The sequence below is a fragment of the Thermobia domestica genome, chromosome 2 (assembly GCF_964235325.1).
Source record: "Thermobia domestica chromosome 2, izTheDome1.hap1.1, whole genome shotgun sequence".
Classification (NCBI taxonomy): Eukaryota; Metazoa; Arthropoda; class Insecta; order Zygentoma; family Lepismatidae; genus Thermobia; species Thermobia domestica.
In genome coordinates, this window is record NC_137455.1 from 267,166,865 (window position 1) to 267,189,366 (window position 22,502).

At 37.9% G+C, this 22,502-nt stretch overlaps 1 protein-coding gene across 1 annotated transcript in view; it reads left to right on the forward strand.

The window, feature by feature from the left end:
• LOC145678482 (protein Wnt-4-like) overlaps window positions 1–22,502 on the forward strand; it is a 383,056-nt gene that overhangs the window by 339,444 nt on the left and 21,110 nt on the right. The window contains exon 6 of the mRNA XM_081748665.1: window positions 6,051–6,322. Coding sequence (XP_081604791.1) covers window positions 6,051–6,322 — 272 coding nt within the window. The remainder of the gene's footprint in view (window positions 1–6,050; window positions 6,323–22,502) is intronic.

Consider the following 22,502-nt stretch of genomic DNA (forward strand, 5'->3'; position numbering starts at 1 on the left):
TGGGGGTATGTCCGAAGTGAGCAGGTGCATCAGCAACGGTGAGTATACGCGTAAGCGAGGGTAGTGAAAACATGTGGGATTTAGTAATCATACATATTTCAATATCACTTGTTGTGGTTTCATACTAGTAACGCTTCAGTTATAAACATAAAATGCAGCTTTCGTACATTGTGCAGAAACACATTGTTGAGTTAGAAGCCATTTACCTTCAAAACTAAGGTTTGTAGACTTTTGCAATTTCAAGAAGAAAATCGTGTATCACAGTTTCTTAACTGTCGCTCGATATTTTTTAATAAAAAATGAAATCTTTTAAGTTTTATGTCCCACGGATATGCCGGTTAGGCTAAAGGAGACGGTGATAATGAGAAATTAATGAAATGGTGGAATGGTGGAATGGAGAAAATGGGAGGAAACGGGATAATCCCGAGAAAACCTATAAGCACGGCGTTTGTCTACCACAAAGTCCACATGGCGCAAGGTGGGATCGAACCAGGGACCCCAAGCACCGGAGGTGAACGCTCTACCACTGAGCCACCGCGCTCCCTATTTTCTAATAGTTCTATATAACTCACACATGATATATCATTCCCTTGACATACGCACCATTTCCACACTGCCTTTCACGCCACTATATCGTAACTAGTGTACCTCTCCGCGAAATAGTCTATCCGTCTTTACATACAGTGAAGTTTACATCGAAAACAACCACTTTCTTAACTTTTATTATTCCCATTACCTGACTTTCACTCATTCTTCCTCACAAACTTAAACAAATAATCCAATTGACCCGGTAAATTTCCTAAAATTGATCCGGCGATACAGGAATTAACTCAAATTCAGTACCTTGAGTCGTAGTCTTACCCACTTATTCTTATTGCGTGTCTTGTTCAGGCGTAGCTGAGAGCGATTATACAATAGTAAGCCAACGTTCTATTACGCGGGAACATACTATAACCGAATCCTTTTCATGCGCAGAAACAATTAACATACGACAATTTGAAATGTATATGCATAATATTAAATTAACTTACCACATGTATATAGCTCTTCCACATCGTATTCAGGCCACGATTCCGCAGGTTTCACATGGAATACTATTAGCCGGTTAATCCTTAGTTTATTCGTCGTCTTCCCCACCAGGGGCACTTACACATCATGTTTTCGTCATATTTGCTTAATCAGCAACTTGGTACACTTGCCAATGAACGAACATTTTTATCACACAAAAACTCTTTTCCCACTTGTAAACTCACCTTCACCTTCACCTATTAATAGGTGTTGTAATTAGCAGAGTGCAGACATAGTTTGCTTCACCCACATCCTTTTGTAAACGTTTGAAGAGGCTGACTATAAGAATCAACAAACTTTCTTTGAAGCAGTCCGTCCGCTGTATGCCGACTTTCTGCCGACTCCGTTTTCACAAGACATATTTAATGCAATTAGTGTCCACCCACAAGAAAACCTTCGGACAGTTTCAATTTTTACTTCATCATTAAAGAAGATACAGGCTCTATTCATTTTCCAAAATTCGACTCGTTGTTGCTTTTACGCGATATTAAAACTTTCACCGACGTCGTGCCGACATCGTTTTTCAATAAATTGCCGGCAGTGTCTTTTTGCAGTAGTCGTTCAAGTGTCTGCAGATTGTTTCGAGAAAGCTTTATACGAGGGAAATATAAGCCCTAATTCGTATTTTAAAGCAACAAATTACCTTTTAACTCTCTTTGTTTTCTTTTGATGAACGACTCTCTTTTTACTCGTCCCGGTCGAAAATCGCGCGGAAAGACGCCGGTGTCCGGCGCTGGCAATCTGACCGCGGCATCTGGTCTGCATGGACAAATTGTCCGACTGTAGGCGGCAGAATCCTGATGGGGATCAGTGCTCCTTCAGTGTCAAATTGTTATTCAATTCAACATTTTTTCTTTTAATGAATAAGTGAGCTGCGTTTTGTATTCTGACACAACAGTAGATTTCCAAATTATGACGTTTAATATTAAAACCGAAATCGGTAGAGCCATAACTTCCAGTTGCAATAGAAGGATAAGGTCGAAGATGAAACCTGCTCTTGAAACACTGAATCCATTTGAAAAGAATTTTTCCATCCAAGTTTTTGATCCAAGGAGGTCAGAATTGAAAATTGAAGTTGTACAGTTTTCTACAACTTCAAGGTTCTCTATCACTATATAGGCAAAAATAGAATTTATTCCTGCAGTACTGAATTAATGTGAAGAAACTTCCTCTAGCTATCTATTATCGTCTTTTTTCATAACGATCAGTGTAGAATCTAAAAAACATATTAACCGTTAACTACAATAGAGGAATAAAAAATGATAACAAAGTCTATCCTGGGAACGCTGAATTCATTTTCACCATTACAGTTTTTGTTCTATGATGATCAACGTTGAAGCTGAAAATGATTGATTTTACCATCTTCGTTTTGAATACAGGATTAAGGGAGGAGATTAATCTATTCTTGAGAACACTGAAGTCATGTTAAGAAACACAGTTCCTGATATCTTTTTGGTATGATACCTGTCGACAGACAAGATGGATGAATATATCTGTTCTATAAGATCTCATTCATAGCATAGTTTTTAAGTCTAAAAGTGTAGATACTGAGCTGCTATTATAAAGAATGCACTTTGTTTTAATTAGAATGGATTTGACGTAATACACAAGGTAGAGAACGCTGTTTAAAACTTACCAACTACTGGCTTATATCGTTATGTAGTGGATATTGTTATTACGTTGTATTACTGTTCCCTTGTTTTAAATATTTAGTAGAATCTGACTGTAATTGATATGGATAGCTCAAGTTAGCACTAAATAATTTATTCATGATGGATATGGAATTGTCACCTATATAATTGTCCCATTTACTTTTAGCCCAGGCGCTGCAAATCGAGAGAACGCCCCTATGAACAGGCATGACCAAGAAATAATGGGCTAAAAACCGAACAGTTATCGAATACTTCCACAAGAAGGGGATTGCCCCAAATAATCCATCTTAATATGTATCAATCAATCATTGTGGAACCTTGAACCTGCTTACTTTGATAAATTGAGTTCCAGATTTTCAAAAGTGTCAGACTTCCATTGATGATAAATATCTCTGCGATACACTTTCAACTATGCCAACCGAGAAAACATTGATGTCATCCATAGCAAGGTATTGCAGAATGAAAGATCTTTGGTGCATTATAGAAACTACTGTAATTTCATATGAGAGGTTACAAGCCGGATCTAAAATAATCAAATAGCACCTCAACTCATGTTGATATCTTCCCTGGACAAATTTTGAACCTGGGAGAAAACACGTTTCAAAGCAGTGGAAAACATACCTTATTCTCACTCCCAAATCACAAATTTAAGGTACTCTTATTGTAAAACTTCTACCAAACGGTGCCACGGAGACCGAATTATAGTATTGCGAACTATTAAAGCGTTTAAGTGAAAAAATTGAGATTGCCGTGGAAAGTCGTATGAAATCCTTATGCACCAAGACAACAGAAAGGTTATGTGTGTAAGAGCGAACTAGGGAAATGAAATATTGTGTAACGAAATTTAGTACCCTCATTTTTCGTTTTTCTGTTTCTTAGATTAATAATAATAATAATAATAATAATGGACTACGTTCTATTAGTTATGAAGGAGCTACTATGGCTGATAGTGATTTCCTTAACACTTTAAAACTCCGGTCTTTTTCCAGATTTACGAAAATTTTATGACTTGTATTAATAAGGAACGGACATGAACGTGTCATCCGAACTTCCGAATCAAACCTTGTCCATTCGATAAACATACCAAAGATATGTTCATGCATAAAAAATCAGGTGCCATGGACAACGGAGTAAGTCCCTGGGGCTCATTAGCCCTGTTACTATCAAGAAATTCGTAGACTCGTAGTGAAGAAGATATTGCATCAACACTGTTCATTGGAAAGTCATGGTTTATAGTTCATTCTCTTTAGCATGAAACAAATTTTATAAAGGTGCTGTGTAATGGCGCCATTTGGATTGCGTGTTTTTACCCGGGACAACTCCAGAGGGGTCCAAAGTTGATGGGAGGAATTTCTGGAGGGAATTTTCCCGACATTCTCCCAATTTTCCCTATTCAAGTACATTATGGGCGCCAATACATAGCACCTTTGGGAAGCTTGTTTCATGCTAAAGAGAATGAACTATAAATGATGACTTTCCAACGAACAGTGTTGATGCAATATCTATTTCACTGCAAGTCTACGATTTTCTTAATACTAACAGGGTTAATGGGCCCCAGGGACTTACTTCGTTGTCCATGGCACCTATTTTTTTGTGCATGAACATTCTTGTTATGCTTATCGAATTGACTACTTTTGATTCGGATGTTCGGATGACACGTTCATGTTTGTACCTTGTAAGGAGGAATTACATTGAGGAATATAAAAGTGAGAAATATATTTAAATCAATTAACTAACTTACCATAGGAGAAGAAAATAATCATATTACAGAATAGTTTCCATTTTATGATGTTCTCTAAGATTCTTGGAAAAATCACGTTGAATAGAGTAAACGCGTTTTGAATAAGCATAATATACTGTACTCTCAGACAGTGAATGTGGATTTCAAAAGATAAGTGAAAAGATTCAGGACGTTACATTTAATTTTCTGTCGTATATTATACTGCTAACAATAAGAAAGAAACAACTTTTGCTCTCTTTCTAGTGATTTTGACTTATAGTGAGTTTGAGTCATTAGAATTTAAGAGGATTGTTGTCTGATTAGTTCCAGTCTTACTCAAAAATAGGATGTACTTTGTAGAAATAAATTCAAAAGAATCAAACTTAAAATCTTCAGCTCCTCGAGTGGTTGCAGCGGTTGATGTTAAGGTATATTTTTTAAACTTTACACACTAATGACTTACAAACTGTGATAAGTATGCATAACAGTGTAATGTATGCAATTCAGATGTACTTTTAGTTTTCTAAACCAAGGATACTAAATTTTATCAACTTGCACAGAAATCTATCCAACAGTAGAAATCTCGATAACTTGTAATGAGCTTCGCATAAATGGAAATAAACCAATCATACTAGGGTAGAAACTTCATTAATTCTAGTCCGCATTCTAATAATGAATTATACCAAAAGTGTTTCAATATTAATGGTAAACCAACACAATTTCATAGGTAGACTGACTTTTTGGTATTTAAATATCTGAAAAGCTACCGTGGAATAAATATATGAACCATCTCAGAAAGTATATAACATTATATTTTACTTCTTAAATATAACCAACAACTACTAACCTCAAAACGGTCAATCATGCAATTTTTACTTGCTGTAACAGGGAATAATAGTGTAGTGTTCGGGAAAGTAGTGTTCTAACAAGAAACACTTCTATACTGCAGAAAAGATGTTAAGTCAGAATGTCGTCTTCTCCTATTACTGCTCCTAGCAAACTCTTGTTTCAGAGCTTAAATATTACCCTTTATCTCAGTGTATTGAATAGTAACAGTTGTATCCACACAATATTTTGAAGGAAATTCTAATTTTTATTCATATAATACGAGAACATTTACATAATCACACTTAATTTACAGTATGAAAATCAAAGCAACTATTATATTCTAAAGTTTAAAAATGTACACTAACCTTGAAAATAAGTATTTAAAAACAAATAATAACACTTAAGCCCGTTAAGACAATTGCTCTAGCATATTTTACAGTATTGATGAATACTTAAACGAAGATATAAATTATTATTTCAGTTAGGTGTTATCACATGTAAATTTTGTATATAACATAGAGAAGTTTATGAATATGTACTACGTAGGAATGTATGAATATTTTTAGTTTTTATTGCATTCTTCTGTATGACGAAGCTATTATCTAGCACACAGAAAGGTGTATAAAATCAATCAATGAAATGTAAACATATTATTGATAATCATATTTTTCATATAGACAATTCATATTGTAAATTAACTGCAGAATATACCTCAAATTTTGTTGAAATAGACATGAATATAAAACAATTAAGTGTTTATAAACGTGTTCTTATAATTTTAGGCTATACGTTCATCAATGAATCGAGTATGCAAATGCCATGGTGTCTCTGGATCATGCACTGCTAAAGTTTGCTGGAGAAAAATGCCTCCTTTCCGGAAGATTGGTGACATCCTGACCAAACGCTACGATGGCGCCTCTCGCATGAAGGTTGTGGAGCGTCGTAAAAGAAAGGTGAAGAAATTACGTGTTTACAGCAAGGACATGAAGCAACCAAACAAAGCGGACTTGGTATTTCTGGAGGAATCCCCAGACTACTGCGAGAGAAATGAATCGTAAGTTCAAACTTACCCATTTGAAAATTGCAGTGTAGGGAGGTATAAAAATATTTCCATTGTAAATAATCATGAGACAAACACATACCGGTACAATTATTAACATATAAAAAGAAATACTAACACTTGGGATTAAAAGAAAGATATGCATACTAGTAAACTCCAACTACTAATATTGATACGAAAAATGAAGTAACGTTTTACTACAGGTAAATGAACCTAGTTAATTGTAAAACGAATGAAATAGTATTTTTTTTTTTTTTTTGTCAATGATTAGAGCACTCATTGATATTTGAAAACAATATACGTTTTCTATATATTACCAATGTATAATGTTTTCCGTACGATAATTTGGGTTCATGTGAATATGAAAACTAACCAGTATGTTTATGTGAGCATTCAGCGACTAGATGTTGCCATTTCTTCAGCATCTTCCTGATGAATGTGCAGTGAGCGCTCCCATCTTGTAAGATAATAGTGTGTTATGTTCACAGACCTCTCAAAGCACTTGAACATGCTAGGGATTGTTGGATCCGGACCTGGCCAGATCCGAAGATCCGGAATCGATTGAATTCGGATCCTTGTGGTCCGGATCTGGATCCTAAATTCGAATCTCGTATCTGGGTCAGAAATTCGGATCTGGATCCGAAATCTGGATCTCAGATCTTGATTCGCATCCGAACTTACATCTCAAATTGTGATAACAAACTTGAGTATCTAAAATTCGTGAAAAGCAATTTCACGAAGTCCTGAAAGTGAAGAAGAAAACAGAAAATTGGACTAATATTGACTAGTCTTTTTGTCTCCCTCAGTCTACTCAAAAGATCAAATGCATGCCTTACTTTAAAAAAAAAAAAAAATCTGATTTGATACGAATGAGAGTTCGAACGTCGAATCCAGGTCCGTACCCGTTTCCAGGACACAGATGCCTACCTGAGATTTGAAACATCTGAAATCAGAATAAATTTGAAACATCTGAAATATATATTACTGAGTAAATCACAATATTAGCACCGAGATAAAGCATGAATTTTGATGCCTCTAAATTGAAATTTTGGATTCATACACAGAATCGGTCTGAATACAAGATAAATATTTGATCTGGAACCCGAAACTTGTGCTACAACCACCAAGATCGAAGTTAATATAATGCGAACGGTAAGCTCTTGCGGTAACTCCATACGTACTTTGAGGAACACTATAAACTAAAAAAAGATAAATATTCTTTTTCATGGGTAAGTTGCGCTTTAACATAATTTTTCATGAGTGTCAAATACGAAAACTGTAGTGGCGATTTGTTTGAAATACAGGCCGTTTCATATTTAACAATAAAGTTAAGTACTTATACACTGGTGAAAAAAGCTTTCCACTATTTAGGGTGCTAATTCTTATGTTATGTTTCACATTGACTCGGAAGGTTTCCCCTTGCGGGTATCGGATTGCCACAGTTCACTTTGTGGAGAGACGTTGTTTATCAGATCCTCGACCAAGACTCTTCTGGACTTAGATTGTAGACTGCTTCTGGTCTCAATTATTCCCTTATAACAAGTCTAACCATATATATATATATATATATATATATATATATATATATATATATATATATATATATATATATATATATATATAGATATAGATATAGATATAGATATAGATATAGATATATAGGTGTTTCGAAATGAGTTATATATTAGGGGAGACCAGCCTAAAATGACATACAATTCGTTAAACGTGTATAACTTTATGACTAAACATCTTACAGGAACGAATTATACATAAAATGAAAGCCCAAACATTTAGCTAATAGTATGCAAATTCTTACGGCAGGGTGAGGAAAAAGTTTCTTGTTATTCGTTAATATGCAAGACATTACAAATTTTAGGTGATGAAAATTGTAAGGATAAAATGCCATACTACATTAGGTTATAATGACATAGTATAATTATGACTGATACATATGGAGTGTTACTGCACTATCAGTATATATTGAACAAATATCACATACATAGCACTCAAATCTTATGTCAATATCTGCGCACTCTCTGTAAGACCATTTATCGCAAAACTGGCATCGTATCCATGATTTCCCTGGTCGTGATTTCGAATAGAGTTCGTTACAAAATATAGGCCTACAAGCACAGTCAGTTTCAGTATCAGTAACTTCAATAGCATTTTGTTGGTCTTCTTCTGAGGCCTCTTGAAGCACTTTCCTTTTGCAACTCTGTTTTTGAACATGTGATCCGGAAATACAGAATTTAGGGGGTTGATACATGTACTCTGGAATCCACTGATGGCATTGGCTGGCGTGGCAATTTTAATATATGCTGCAGTGAACAATGCGGAAATGTTAAGCTGTGTAACCACTCTTCCTAGGTGATTCCTCATCCACATGGGAACTTCTTAATCAAAGTATGCCATCAATGGCCAAAAAATTACACATCAAGTGGTTGCAGACGGTGTGTACAATGTGGAGGAAGACAAAGCATAACGATACCGTGATTCTTAGCATACACAAGAACTTCATAATTTGTATGACTTGCATGTCCGTCCAAAAGCAACAGTACTTTTTCATTTGGAGATGGCTTGACATATTTAGCAAAATGTTCCATGTACTGACGAAAGAGGGGACCAGTGATCCACCTAGATGGACTACACAGCCCTAACGTTCCTGGTGGGGCAGAATCGATTCGCTCTGGCTTGATGTATTTTCTAGGAAATATCAATACCGGTGGAACAAAATTACCTACTGTATTCTTGCAGCAGACAGCAGTCACATGAAGTCCCTCGTCTCCACTTTTTAAGACACCAACTTGTTTCTTCCCTTTTGACGCAACAATTTTACGGGTTTATGAACAGTAGATATACCTGATTCATCTACATTATATATTCTAGTGCAAGGTATCCCTTCAGAGACTAGAGTTTCCTGCAGAGTGCGTAAGAACGTTCTTACCTGAGGTTTGTTGAAAGCTTGAGCTCTTGCAGATGAAGTAGGTTCTGGTTTTCACAAAGATATATCTGGATGCCTTCTCTGAAATCCTGCAAACCAATCCCAACCTTCCATTTTTTTCTCTTTGTTGAAGTTATGCTTGAGCCAATTTTTGTCTGTTAACTAGTAAACTAGTCGCCGTACTTCTGTTGGTGTTAATCCAAACAAATGCGTTCCTAAATTCTTCAGGTGCTCAACCAGCTCATTTTCCATATTCGGAAGAAGAGTACTTGATTTTGATCCAAGGCCCTTTGATATTCCTATCACCTGAAACAAAATTGGAAATATAGGTAGACTACAGGCATATTACAACAAAAGAATTAAATGCAACCTAAAATATCAATAACAAATCTAGGATGAAAATATTCTTGACATTTTTCAGAATTTTGTGTCACATCAATCGTTTCTGGTTTTTGCCTACTAGTACTGTTTAAATCTTTAAAGTGCATCACTGATAGTCCAGGAAATCTAGAGCAATTTTACCCTCAACCTGGGCAAAATTGCAACACAAGCTTTTTAAACAGTTTTCGATTCAGGGGTTACTACTGAATAACATATTCAAAATCCGACAAAATCGGACCACGGGAACACCCCCAAAAACGGTTTCAAAATGGCGGACTATGGTTTTTCGAAAAAATCGTAGACTTTTACGTTGGCTGCTCTAGTAGCCCTCCTAATTGACACAGATACATGAATCATACCTCGTTGGAACGCTCATAGACCACAAATTCCAACGAAGTGACTTTTTTACCCATCATGCCCAACCCGTAGAAGAAGAAGAAGAAGAAGAAGAAAAGAAGAAAGTCGATTTTTTGTTTTTTAAATTGATATTTTTTGGACGCTGGCAACACTGTATGTTCTCATACGCCGGCAGAAAAATTCTCACGCGTAGACAGGACATTGGTAACAATAATATTAAAAAATGAAGTACGTAGGTTCAACAGTAAGGGAGATAAAAATTCGGAACCGCGGACCAAGGAGGGTCACTCTGTATATTTTTACTGTGGTCTAACTTCTGTTTCTTACAAGTAACACTTCACATCGTTGCTGCCGGTCTGACGCTAAACTATACATTTTCGGAAAGCACTAGTCCTAAATAGGATAACTACACAGTGCGACGGTCAGACGTTGCCGCGTTCAGGACTTATGGAGCGTCAAACATTAACATGGGGTTTATGAGAGTAACCATAGCAGTCGTATTATTTCATGCTAATTCGTCTTGCATTTGAACTCTGTGCTAACATTTGTGTTGTAGCAGTCGTATTATTTCATGCTAATTCGTCTTGCATTTGTACTCTGTGCTAACATTTGTGTTGTTTTTGTGTTTTTTAGGTATGCGTTGTAAGATGGATCCGAAAGTGGTCGTTTGGGCTCTGGTGGCCGAGATCGGGACAAATGAGCGCAATCCAAATTTGGAAGAGCAAAGGATGGTGGCACACATCAAGTCTCTTTTGACCAGCGGGATGGAAGTCGTTGAAGAGATTCGTACGCTCGGCTTCGGTGACAGTGATGGTGACCAGGGGGACGGAGACATGGATTTTGGAGACGAGGAAGACCAAGAGCAGGAGGATGCAGAGATGCCTTCGTCATCGCTGCAGTCTCATACGTCTTCCGCATCTGGCTCATCAGCGTCAGAATACCTGCCCTCTCCTGTGAAGAAGCCGAAGTTCCAGGATCAGCCTCCAGAAGACTCCAAAATGACACCAGAGCAGTGGCGCGAGTACAAGGCAAAAGCCTATGCCTACTGGACGGTAAATCCAAAAACAGGTAGGCCTTGGAACACAAAGACCGGTCGTGCTACCCACTCGACTCTGCAGAATCAGTTCAGGTATATTCGGAACATTGGCGTGCTACGTCACTTTGGGGCAACACAAGGCAAAGATGACAAGAAGACGCTGATGGCAGAGATCAATGAGGCAGTTCGGGGCATGTTCGCGGAGAAACAGCACACTGCTATCATTCACGATCGAACGTTGTGAATTTGGGCTAGGCAAACAGCTAATGAACTGGACCCTAACAAGAGTCTCAAGTTCAAGGCATCACCGTCGTGGGTGTACAGATTCAAGAAGCGCAACAACATCGTGGACCGTGCAATCACCCACAGGGTCGGCAGGACCTGGCAACTGAAAGAGTTGGACTTGCAGCAGCAGGCTGATGCTTTCGTATTAGCGACTCGCGAGCTCATTGCAAGCGAAAGCATCCCACCAACGCAGGTTGCCAATGCAGATCAGAGTAGCTTCAAGAAGTTGTTGCAGAGTACTCGCACTCTCCGTACCAAAGGAACAACAGTCGTGCGAGCGGTTGTGGGATCCATGAGCGCAACAACCCACAGCTACATGATCATGCCCGTGATCACCATGGCCGGAGAGATTCTGCGGCCGATGTATGTACTGGTGTCGGAACCAAGTGGAAAGTTTCCGGGAAACAAGCCTGCAGATCCACCGAACATCAAATCATTTGCTGGCAAAACGTCCAACATGAACAGGGACGACCTTAAGGACTTCTACGAGCAAGTGTTCTGGCCAAGCATGCCTGATGATCGGAAGAAGATCGTTTTGCTATTGGACTCGTGGACTCTGAACAAGGACGACAATCTATCGAACGCACTGAAGCCTGCCGACGTTGCGTTGCACAAGAGACTGATTCCTGGTGGTTGCACTGGAAAGATTCAGCCTTTAGATGTGCATTTCTTCCGTCAGTACAAGTCCTTTGTACGCTTTGTGACCGACACACTGGCCATGGACAGTGTCATGGATATCTGGCATCGCGATCGATTCCTGGCACTACAGTCGTTTTCACTCTACCAGTTCAGCGCACCCCGATTCAAGAACCTGATCCGGTACGCTTTCCACAAGGCTGGCTATCTGGACGAGGAGCCGGGAATGTGGATCTCTCCGCACGAGTACTGCTTTGACTCCCTCGACGAAGGTGACGTGTGCTTCACGTGCGGCGAACTACCGTTCGTCAAGTGTGCACACTGTGAGCGCACTCTTTGCATCTCTCATGCTCTGTTCGACGATTTGCACATTGATTGTACCCTTTAACTTACGCAAACAAGTGCTCAATCAGACAACGTCGATTCAAACGTCACAAACCTTGTGTTCTTCTTCGTTTCCTGTAACTCTCATAAACCCCATGTTAATGTTTGACGCTCCATAAGTCCTGAACGCGGCAACGTCTGACCGTCGCACTGTGTAGTTATCCTATTTAGGACTAGTGCTTTCCGAAAATGTATAGTTTAGCGTCAGACCGGCAGCAACGATGTGAAGTGTTACTTGTTAGATCTAGCATCCTCCCTAATTGTCACAGAGACATGAAGAATACCGCGTTTTAAAGCTTATGGAACCTGTAGAAAAAGAAGAAGAAGAAACCTTGAAATAATTGGAAAAATCTACACTTTTACCTTTCTTGGGCTCTGGCAACCTTGATAATCGTTGGGTACAGGGGGTACAAACGAGACGTCGTTGGAAAGGGGGTTCCATAAGCTTTTCTACATATCATAGTCTTGCATGAACCTAGGCACTGCAGAACCATGCCTGATTCCCTTACACGTTTTTGTATCACCCGCAGAAGCTTAGATCCTGACGATAACCTCATCACACTTCAAGAAAAGGGAGCTGAAGGGGTGAACAATGCCAGTAAGGCTAGCGCTAGTAACATTCTCGCCGCTGCAGGTATGGTGGTTAATGTCTCTTGTCGAAACGTTACATTGATAAAAAAAATATACAAAATGTTCTATAATTCGTGTTATTTTCTACAGCGCTTTGAGAAGATGAAGTTTATACACTCTTAATGTAAAATTTGGCACTCTTATTGAAAAATGTCTGAATTTTTCAACCCTTTTTAGGGGTGTAAACACGAAAGTTCATTTTCCTTATGGGAGATTCAATGTTAATTTTAGAAGCTGTTTTCTCCAATAATTATTCGTGAAGATTTTGGAGCAAATGAGTTGTATTTGTTACAAAATGCAAAAATACTCATTCACAAAGCTAGTAAAGCCGTCTCAAACATTATTTTGCGAAGGTCCCCCATTTGAGGGGCAAGGGGCGTAAAAACGTGGTGGGTGATATGTTACCAAAATCCCAAAATTTATTTTCGGAATGCCAGTAAGCGTGAGATTAATCACAAATGTCACAGAATTAATGCTCCAATGTCCTTACATGTAAGAGTGACTGATAATGGTGCTACAGCCCCCTTTCAAAAATAAAAAAAATCATCATAAATATCCTTAGTAGGGACATACGAGAAGAAGGTATTTTTGTTAATTAATGTGAAATTTGGCGTCATTGTATCAACTGAGTATGCGTTTTTCAAATCTGGAATGTTATTTTGATAACGCACTGCCTTAGGGGGAAACAGGGGGCGAAGTTAGCCTAGTCGATGATGGATCTTTATAAAAATTCAAAATTTTGTTCCGGAAATACCAGTGAGCGTCAGATTTTTCACCACTGTCACAGAATTAATATTCTAATGCTCCTTGCATGTGCCAGTGACTTATATGGGGCTACAGCCCCCTTTCAAAAATAAAAAAATCACCATAAATATCCTTAGTAGAGACATACGAGAAGAAGGTATTTTTTAATTAATGTAAAATTAGGCGTCATTGTATCAAAAGAGTACGCGTCTTTCAAATCTGGAATGTTATTTTGATAACGCACCGCCTTAGGGGGGCACAGGGGGCCAAGCACTCGGTGATGGATCTTTATAAAAATTCAAAATTTTATTCCGGAAATGCCAGTGAGCGTCAGATTTTTCACCACTGTCACAAAATTAATATTCTAATGCTCCTTGCATGTGCCAGTGACTTATATGGGGCTACAGCCCCCTTTCAAAAATAAAAAAATCACCATAAATATCCTTAGTACTTTCGTATCCTTTGGCATACGAAAAGAAGGTACTTTTAGTCAATTAATGTGTAATTTGGCGTCGTTGTAGCACAAAGGTATGAGTTTTTCACATCTGAAATGTTATTTCAGTAACCACTGCCTTAGGGGGGCACAGGGGGCGAAGCATCAGATCATAGACCTTTATAAAAAATCCAAATTTTGTTCCGAAAATGCCAGTGAGGGTCAGATTAATCTCAAATGTCACAGAATTAATATTCCGATGCTCCTTGCATGTGTCAGTGACTGATATGGGGCTACAGCCTCCCTTCCAAAAATCATATTAAAAATTCACCATAAATATCCTTAGCAGGAACATACGGGAAGAATTTATTTTTTTTAATCAATTAAGTTAAAGTTGGTGTTATTGTGCTAAAGAGGGATGTGTCTTTTAATATGGGATGTTACTTTGGTACCGCACCGCCTTAGGGGGCACAGGGAGCGAAACATAAAATGATGGATGTTTATAAAAATTCCAAATTTTATTCTGGAAATGCCAGTGAGGGTCAGATTAATCATAAATTTCGCAGAATTAATATTCTGATGTTTTTTGCATGTGCCAGTGATTGATATGGGGCTACAGCCCCCTTCCAAAAATCACATAAAATTAGCCATAAATATTTTAGCAGGGACATCCGAGAAACCATTATTTCTTGTCAAATTAATGTAAAATAATTTGTTATCTTAGTAAAAAGGTACGAGTTTTTGAAATATAGAATGTTATTTTGCTAACACCGGATTAGGAGGGCACAGGGCGCGCAGCATAAGCATTTGAATCTTTATAAAAAAATCCAAATTTTATTCTGGAAGTGTGAATGAGTATCAGATTAATCGCAAATGACACATAATTAATATTCCGATGCTCCTTGCATGTGCCAGTGATTGATGTGGGGCTACAGCCCCTTCCACAAATCACGATAAATATCCTTAACAGGGACACACCGGAAGAAGCTATTTTTTTAAATCAAGTAATGTGAAATTTGGCGCTGGCGTTTTTTTATAATTCGGTATAATTTTGATAACGCACCACCTTTAGCGGCAAAGGGGGCAAAGCATAAGATTGTGGATCTTTATGAAAATTCCAAATTTTATTTTGAAAATGCTAATGAGCGTGAGATTAGTCACAAATGTCACAAAATTAATATTCCGATGCTCTTTGCATGTCCCAGTGACTTATATGAGCTACAGCCCCCTTCCAAAAATCACAAAAATGCACAATAAATATGTCATAATTAATATGTAAGTTGTCATTATTGCAAAACAAATATATATATATATATATATATATATATATATATATATATATATATATATATATATATATATATATATATATATATATATATATATATATATATATATATATATATATATACAATAAACCTGGAAATTACTGTAAATGAATAACTTCTGTCAGTTTATGCATATAGCTTTGTTGTTATGGTGTCACTGGAATATAATCAAAGAATTTTATATTTTTAAAAATCAATTAGGGCTCTTTTTATAGTATAAAATCTCACACACAAATCACCTGCGTATTTTCTACACATTTAAGCAGAACCATCTCGAAATAGAACACAAAATAACAGTGGAAAACGTAGCAGGAACAAAAAAAAAAAAAAAAATCTTAATGAAAAGTAAGATCTTAAAAATTAAAAGTGAGCTTTAAGTTTCAATATTGTTTGCTTTATTCGTAAAAAGAAAAAGCATGTATTTTCATTACTTCTTACGCAATAACCGTACAGGATGTCCGAGAAGTCCTTCCCTGATTACAGAAATTGATAACTCAGGCTAGAAATAAGATAGAAATATGAAACTGGTGATGAATTGTTTACAAACTATAAAGGTTTTGGTCACATCAGCACACTTCCACATGAGCACCCTTGGTAGCACGTAGCACATCTAGGCGATATTCAATTTCCATCCACACATTAGCTAACATCACTGGAGAGATCGATGCAACGACTGTGGTTATTCGTTGCTGCAGGGTTTCAAGATCTGGTACACGTGTTCGGTAGACCTAACACAGACAAAAAACTTTTATAGTTTGTAAACAATTCAACACCAGTTTCATATTTCTATCTTATTTCTAGCCTGAGTTATCAATTTCTGTAATCAGGGAAGGATTTCTCGGACACCCTGTATTATCAAACTTTCAATATAACAACTTACTCGTATGTACTGCAGACGTAATACACAAGGACACACGGTTGTAATAGAAACAAATGTTTCCCGAGGAATAAGAATCAGTTGCTGGAAATTATTCTTTGTTGAAAAAACTCTTTTTGGCTCTACAATCACTAATTGTTTAAAAAGATCTAACAAGGGAACCTTCCGAAAATGATAGTTGCAGTGAAAGATGTGACCTATGCCAATTAAAAGAGCTGTAACAGAGATGTTCATTCCCAAAAAAATAGCTGCCCATAGCGATAGGTTCAAGAAATATAAAGGGTGAAAGTTCGGGAAACAGCAAGATAGGACAAGGGGGGAAAAGTGCAAATTCCGCAAGAAAGGGGTTCACGGCAAAATACAATGCTGACAAGTGATGTATAGAAAGAGACTTGCCACAATAGTGAACAAATGAAGGCCACCAGTGGGGTCAACAGTGTTGCCAGCTGCAATGAAAAGTACGTGTTTTGCAAAGAGAGCTATATGAAGTGAGTGCAATATTCAGTGTCAACCTGTCATGTAGAACATAAGATATGACGTGTATAATCAGTGGTACAATCCAACAAAAGAGAATAGATAAAAACAGAAGTACGAAAATACGGAAAAGACGAAGTTGGCCATAATGCGCCACATTTGATCACGAGCTGTGCATATTAGAATGAACAAAACAAGACCAACTATGCAGGAAACCGACGAACCTAGAATCGAAAAGAAAAATGAGCAACACTGGCCATGAAAATCCAGACAATTCTAATATAGTTTGGCCACTCGCTTCACAAAAAGAAAATTTCGGCAAGAGGCATTAGCCTTCGCATCATTTGTACATGCTCGTCCACATTGTACGTGCAATTGTTCGATGAGACAATGGTCCAAACAGAAGATATATTTGCAGTGAGCACAGCGGAATACTGCCAATCCGTCATACATGGTACAATGATCGCCTGCAAATGTCTCGAAACAGTACTCTAGAGGTGTCGGAACCTTTGGTGGTCTTTCTATCACATAACCACACATGTAGAAAGCAAACATAATCAAAGGCTTGATCTGGTGTGTGTTGTTGTCTGCAGTACTATCACCGCTTATATGATATATCCAGAGTGTCCCACCTAACTCTGCAACTGAAATAGTTTCAAAGCGAAAAAATGTGACACATCCAGTTGTGCAGGAATGTACCTATGTCAGCGGGCGACAAACTTCTGTGAGACGCAAGTGCCTTCAAGTCCCCCATCATAGGGTCCCAGGGGCCAACTTCAAAATTTCAAATAGCACCATCGGTCGAGTTATATTTCTTTCGATAAATCATAACAATGCATATCATAAATATTTACTATAAGAGATGTCAAAATGGCCGCCAAAAATATCTGCTCGGTGACAAGAACAACGTGCATTTTTGGCGACAATTTTGACACCCGTGCTTCATATAGCAAATGTTTCTTATAGGCAGTGTTGCATCTATCCAGAGAAATATCATCCGCCCCCTGTTCCCATTTGAAATGTTGCGGTTGACCCCTCGAGCCTTATGATGGGGGCCTTGGGGGACTTGCTTCTTACAAAGTTTTCTTGGCCCTCGACGTGAGTACATTCCTGTGCAATTGCAACATCTCTTTTCGCTTCGCAGCAATTTGAGATCATAATGTTCGATGCCATGTTAAGACACAACATATATTTGTGGCGGCCATTTTGAAAAACATGCTTCATATAGCAAATCTTACCTATATGTGCTGTTGCACATTCCATGATCTATCGAGAGAGGTACCACTCGATCCCTGTTGCCATTTGAAAGTTTGACGTTGGCTCCTGGGGCCCTATGATGGGGATCCTGGGGGCACTTGCTTCTCACAGACTTTTATCACCCCCTGACATTGGTACATTCCTGCACAACTGGATCCGTTACATTTTGTTCGTTTCGCAAATCTTTCAGGTCACAAAGTTTGGTGGGACACCCTGTATATTCCCATATACGACCCAAACATGACATAATGTTTACTTCTATTATCGGTTGTTGGCTCAACCCAACCATGTCATGTTCCCCGACTTGACATTGCCTCAATCACTCAAGCAATGACGCATTCCGAGTGATGCCTGTTGCCGGAATTTTCTTTTTGTGAAGCGAGTGGCCTAACTATATTAGACTTGTCTGGATGTTCATGGCCAGCGTTGCCAACTTTGGAACTAATTTTTCTTTTCGACTCTAGGTACGTCGGTTTCCTGCATAGTCGGTGCTTCTTGTTTTGTTCATTCTAATATGCACAGCTCGTGATCAAATATGGCGCATTATGGCCAACTTCGTCTTTTCCGTATTTTTCGTATTCTGTTTTTCTACTTTCTTTTGTTAGATTGTACCCCTGATTATACACGTCATATCTTATGTTCTACATGACAGGTTGACACTGAATATTGCACTCACTTCATATAGCGCTCTTTGCAAAACATGTATTTTCATTGAGTTGGCAACACTGTTAACCCCACTGGTGGTCTTCATTTGTTCCCTATTGTTGAAAGTCTCTTTCTATACATCACTTGTCAGCATCGTATTTTGCCGTGAACCCCCTTTTTGCGGGATTTTGCACTTTTTCCGCTTGTCCAACCTTACTGTTTCCCGAACTTCCACCGCTTATATTTCTTGAACCTATTGCTATGGGCAGCTAATTTTTTGGGAGTGAACATCTCTGTTACAGCTCTTTTAATTGGCATAGGCCACATCTTTCACTGCAACTATCATTTTCGGAAGGTTCCCTTGTAAGTGTAAAACCCATAAAATCAACTTACTTTTATTCGGCATGCCCTCCTGAACGAGCAAGACATAAATTAATGCGATTTACTAAAGAAACTGTGAACACCTTCTCCAACATATCTGGAGTGATCATCTCTATACTGTGGACAATCCTCTGTTTCAAGTCCTCTACACTGTTACATGATTTTTGGTAGACAATTTGTTTTAGGAATCCCCACAAGAAAAAATCGCATGGTGTAAGATCCGGACTTCTTGGTGGTCATTCGACACTTGACTCCATAGAAATAATCCGTTCCCCAAATTTCTCCCTCAAAAGATTTATAGTCGTATTTGAGCGATGCGCTGGCGCTCCATCTTGCATAAACCATAATTCATCACATTGATCTAAATTTAAACGACCAAGTTCAGCAAATACTTTTTCTCTTAGTAGCTTTTGGTATGATGACGTTGTTACGTTTTCATCAAAAAAGAAAGGTCCTATCACCTCAGTCGCAGTTATACCACACCAAACCATTATTCCTCGTTTGTCCATTGACACTTCTGATCTCACGTTCGGCTGTATCGATGACCAATATTTTGCATGTGATGAGGACACAGAACCATTTAAGAAGAATTTTGCTTCACGGAAAACATCACTTGAAATAAGAACATAGGGTTTTCATTTAACTTCTCGATAAACAGTTACAGAAATAAACACGATCACCATATTCACTTGCACACAATTCAGAAACCATTCGGACCTTGTAAGGTTTTACCTTCAAGTTTCTTAAAATTCTTTGTAGCGTAGTTTTCTTAATATTTAAGCCTAAGCTTCGACGAGCAAGGGATTTCCGCGGTGAACTAGTAACAGATAACAACACCTGTCTTTTTGTTTCTTCTGTAGATACACTTGGAGATCTTCCTGCACTTTTTCTAGATGCAAGATGGGCAGTGTGAAAACAATTGCTGCGGAACTGTGTGTACAAACGGTGAATTTGCATATCGTGTACTTTTAATCCGAGTTCTTTAACTATACGGGATCTTGTTGCTCTTGCAGATTTTTCTGATAAAATGTACCATTCAATTACATTAGCACGCTGATTCTGAGTTAAAGACTGCATGATCGAAGGACACTACAGTATGAATGCACTCTTAAAGTATACTGGAAACGACAAGTAATTATCAAATGATTAAGCCAGTCTATCCCCGAGGTTCACCTACTATGTAAAGTCCATTTCCGAAGAAGTCAATCTAACCCTGGTGTTGATTACAGACACGAAATACTATTGAACTGTCAACACGTTAACTCATAAATCGTTGGTGTATCGGGATAAGAAAAGGTCTGAAACTGTTGTCAGCACACATGAACAAGAAGTTGAGTCAGGAATTAGAGGGTGTTTTATAAACAAAAGTTTGTTGACATTGCTTAAAAACAGCTTACGGTGGGACGCCAACAAATGATTCGGACGAGTTCCAGTGCTTCTTAAACACACATCTCTTAGCATGCATTCTGCATAGGCCAGAGAGAAGCATGGAGGATAATAAAACAAAGTGGTGTGGTTCTTTAAATGATTTTGGGATCGGGAAGGGGGAATTGAATCACTAAAGTGGTCGCTGGCACATGGAGGTAGCTTCTAAGCATTAATTTTGGTATATTTCCAAATATTTTGACGCTCACGGGAAATAACGAAAAGTTTGAATTTTCCTTACTGCCTATCTTCCCCAATTTGGAGGTTTGGCGTAATAAAACTAGAAACGCATGTACCATCATAGATGAAAAGGGAAGAAGAAGAGGAATGGTATCGTATTTTCTACCTAAAACTGCTAATTTACAGCAAATTCCTATAAATATAGAGCAAACTGCTTTCCGCATTTTACACTGAAACTCCAGTTAGGCCAATCAAATTTTGAGTTGACGCCACTAAAAGAGATCAACACATGACCATTATCATATTGTCGCTTTAGCTCTTTTTCTAAACAAACATTTTCGACAATAATGCCAAATTTCACTTTAATAATGAAAAATATTTACCTTCTGCCAGTAGGTCCTTGCGTATAAGGACATTCGTCATGAATTTCTATTGTTTTATGAAAGGGGATTGTAGCCTAATATCAGTCACTGGTACAGTCCGCAGCAAAAAACCTGCAACATGAGTAATATATGTTTATTGTGAAACGACGAAGTCTTTTGCTCCACAATAAGTGTGAAGGGGAGGACGCCGATGTTTCTCCCGGCGTGATTCATGCCACTTAGACGTTATGTTGATTCCCTGTGCTGTTAGTCGTAGTTTCACAATAAAATTACATGCTCATGTTGCAGGTTCTTTGCTGCGGATTGTACATGGAAATAACATAGGAGCATTAATTCTGTGCGCCTTGCAATTAATTTAATGCTCATTGGCACTACCAAAATAAAATTTGGAATTTTTATACTTCGGCCTTGTGCCCTCCAAAGCCAAAAATTACCAACCGCGCCCTTTGTCCCCTGTTACCAAAATAACATTTCAGATTTGGAAAATACATAACTTTTTATTACAATAACGCCAAATTTCAGATTAATCGACCAATAAAAAAAAAGCTTCTTCTGGTATATCCCTGTTAAGGATATTTATCGTGATTTTTGGTAATTTGTGGAAGGTGGCTGTAGCACTACATCAATCACTGGCACATGCAAGGAGCATAGGAATATTAATTCTGTATCATTTGTGATTATCTAATACTCATTCACACTTCCAGAATAAAATTTGGAATTTTTTTATAAACATCCATCATTTATTGTTTCGCCCCCTGTGCCCCCATAAGGCGGTGCGTTATTAAAATAACATTCCAGATTTGAAAAACGTATACTCTTTTGACACAATGACGCCTAGTTTTACATTAATTAAAAAAAAATACCTTCTTCTCGTATGTCCCTACTAAGGATATTTATGGTGATTTTTTTACTTTTGAAAGGGGGCTATAGCCCCATATAAGTCACTGGCACATGCAAGGAGCATTAGAATATTAATTCTGTGACAGTGATGAAAAATCTGACGCTCACTGGTATTTCCGGAACAAAATTTTGAATTTTTATAAAGATCCATCATCGACTAGGCTAACTTCGCCCCCTGTTTCCCCCTAAGGCGGTGCGTTATCAAAATAACATTCCAGATTTGAAAAACGCATACTCAGTTGATACAATGACGCCAAATTTTACATTAATTAACAAAAATACCTTCTTCTCGTATGTCCCTACTAAGGATATTTATGATGATTTTTTTTATTTTTGAAAGGGGGCTGTAGCACCATTATCAGTCACTCTTACATGTAAGGACATTGGAGCATTAATTCTGTGACATTTGTGATTAATCTCACGCTTACTGGCATTCCGAAAATAAATTTTGGGATTTTGGTAACATATTACCCACCACGTTTTTACGCCCCTTGCCC